Here is a 2,224-nt window from a genome sequence, read left to right as displayed (position 1 = left end):
GATATATATATATAAGTAGATGTACATTACACAGTGAAACTTGAGCAAAGAGACATTAAGCAATAATACATACACAGTACAAAAATGACAGAGTAGTTGCAGAATCTAGTACAATTAAATATGTGTATAAATGCTTAAAATGTAGAGAATGTGTAAAGAACTAATAATTTTATATGAACTCCTCTTAATATGCCTTTTTGATTTAGCAATACCTTGTTCATAGAACTGCTTTTACTCCAAATCGTTATTCCATAATTAACCAAAGAGTGAAAATTGTAAAATAAACATTCCTAAAATTTTAAGAATAGGAGATAATCTTTTCATTATTAACAAATGGTACATAGCTTATGCAGTAAGATATTTTAAGGGGCTTCCATAAGTTGACTGTCCAGATGCAAGGCTAATATATATATATATATATACTTGCAGAGAGAGGAGCAAAGTATTATAACAAAAGTAAAAATTAGAAATCGAGGCAACACAAGAAAGGGTTTCTATTTGCTCAATTTTCGTCAACTTCAACTCCCTTCTCCTCATCAAATTACTCAAAGGCATTTACTTCCTGGTACTGCTGGTACTCAGACACCAGGTCATCCATATTTGAGTGGGCTTCTGTGAATTCCATCTCATCCATCCCCTCACCAGTGTACCAGTGCAAGTAAGCCTTGCGATTGAACATGGCTGTGAACTGCTCTGAGACCCGCTTGAATACCTCTTGGATGGCAGTGGTGTTACCAATGAAGGTTGCAGACATCTTGAGTCCTTTGGGTGGGATATCACAAACGGCAGTTAGCACGTTGTTTGGGATCCACTCAACAAAGTGCTTGGTGTTTTTGTTCTGGATGTTCAACATCTGTTCATCAATTTCTTTCATGGACATGCGTCCTCTGAAGACAGCTGCAACTGTGAGGTAACGACCATGCCTTGGGTCACATGCAGCCATCATGTTCTTGGCGTCAAACATCTGTTGTGTGAGCTCTGGTACTGTGAGAGCTCGGTACTGTTGGTTACCACGGGATGTGAGCGGTGCGAAACCTGGCACGAAGAAGTGGAGACGTGGGAATGGGACCATGTTGACAGCAAGTTTCCGGAGATCAGCATTCAGCTGACCCGGGAACCTGAGGCTAGTGGTCACACCAGACATTGTGAGTGAAATTAGGTGGTTCAGATCATGAAATGTGGGAGTCGTGAGTTTCAGGGTCCTGGAGCAAATGTCATAGAGAGCCTCATTGTCAATGCAGTATGTCTCATCAGTATTTTCAAGTAGCTGATGGACAGAGAGTGTTGTATTGTAAGGTTCCACAACAGTGTCCGATACCTTTGGTGAAGGTATGATAGAGTACGTGCACATTATCCTGTCTGGATACTCCTCTCTGATGTTGGAAAGAAGCAATGTGCCCATGCCAGAACCAGTTCCACCTCCCAAGGAGTGAGTCATCTGGAAACCCTGAAGACAGTCACAACTCTCGGCTTCTTTCCTGACCACATCCAACACATGGTCGACCAGCTCAGCCCCTTCAGTGTAGTGACCCTTAGCCCAGTTGTTGCTAGCACCACTCACACCATAAACGAAGTTGTCAGGTCTGAAAATCTGACCGAAAGGACCGGATCGGACAGATTCCAGTGTGCCGGGTTCAAGATCCACCATTATGGCGCGGGGTACATAATTTCCACCACATGCTTCACTGTAGTAGACATTTATTCTCTCAAGTTGTAGGTCGGAGTCACCATGGTAGGCGCCAGTTTGGTCAAGACCATGCTCATCAGAGATGACCTCCCAGAACTGGAGAGAAAGAAATTATAAGGTGAGATTGAGGTTCACCGAACAGTCAAACATATATCCAACAATCAAGTTCCTTCCGTCAAATGTGACACTTTTTTAAGTTTTCCACCTCGTCAGCACCTGCCTTACATGTTTCGGCTCACCACGGAGCCATAATCAAAGGCATTTATAGTAGAAAAAGAAATCACCAACACACAAAACTTCACTTTGTCCAAGATAGCCACGTTCCAGTTAATTAAAATAATTACAAATAGTTAAAATTACCCAGAATGTCGGTTCACTAAAAGTTTTTCACACACCACAGTAGCTTCCTTATTTGATTCGTCGTTAATTCTGTAAAATTATGTTTCGTTATTTGAAGTAAGAATTCTTAAAATCCCTAGAATTCTTTCCCGCTTGGCCCAATCTTTTTGCTTCGGGATGTTGTTGACGTGTGTTGTC

General features: G+C 41.6%; 1 protein-coding gene across 1 annotated transcript in view; it reads right to left on the bottom strand.

Moving 5' to 3' along the window:
• Positions 1-528: 528 nt before the first annotated feature.
• Positions 529-2,224, bottom strand: part of LOC111864805 (tubulin beta chain) — a 12,051-nt gene continuing 10,355 nt past the window's right edge. The window contains exon 2 of the mRNA XM_023852327.2: positions 529-1,783. Within this exon, the coding sequence (XP_023708095.1) occupies positions 542-1,783 (1,242 nt within the window). The 3' untranslated portion in view covers positions 529-541. The remainder of the gene's footprint in view (positions 1,784-2,224) is intronic.

The sequence above is a fragment of the Cryptotermes secundus genome, unplaced genomic scaffold (genome assembly GCF_002891405.2).
Source record: "Cryptotermes secundus unplaced genomic scaffold, Csec_1.0 scaffold1342, whole genome shotgun sequence".
In the NCBI taxonomy this organism is placed as follows: Eukaryota; Metazoa; Arthropoda; class Insecta; order Blattodea; family Kalotermitidae; genus Cryptotermes; species Cryptotermes secundus.
This window is presented reverse-complemented; position numbering and strand designations above follow the sequence as displayed.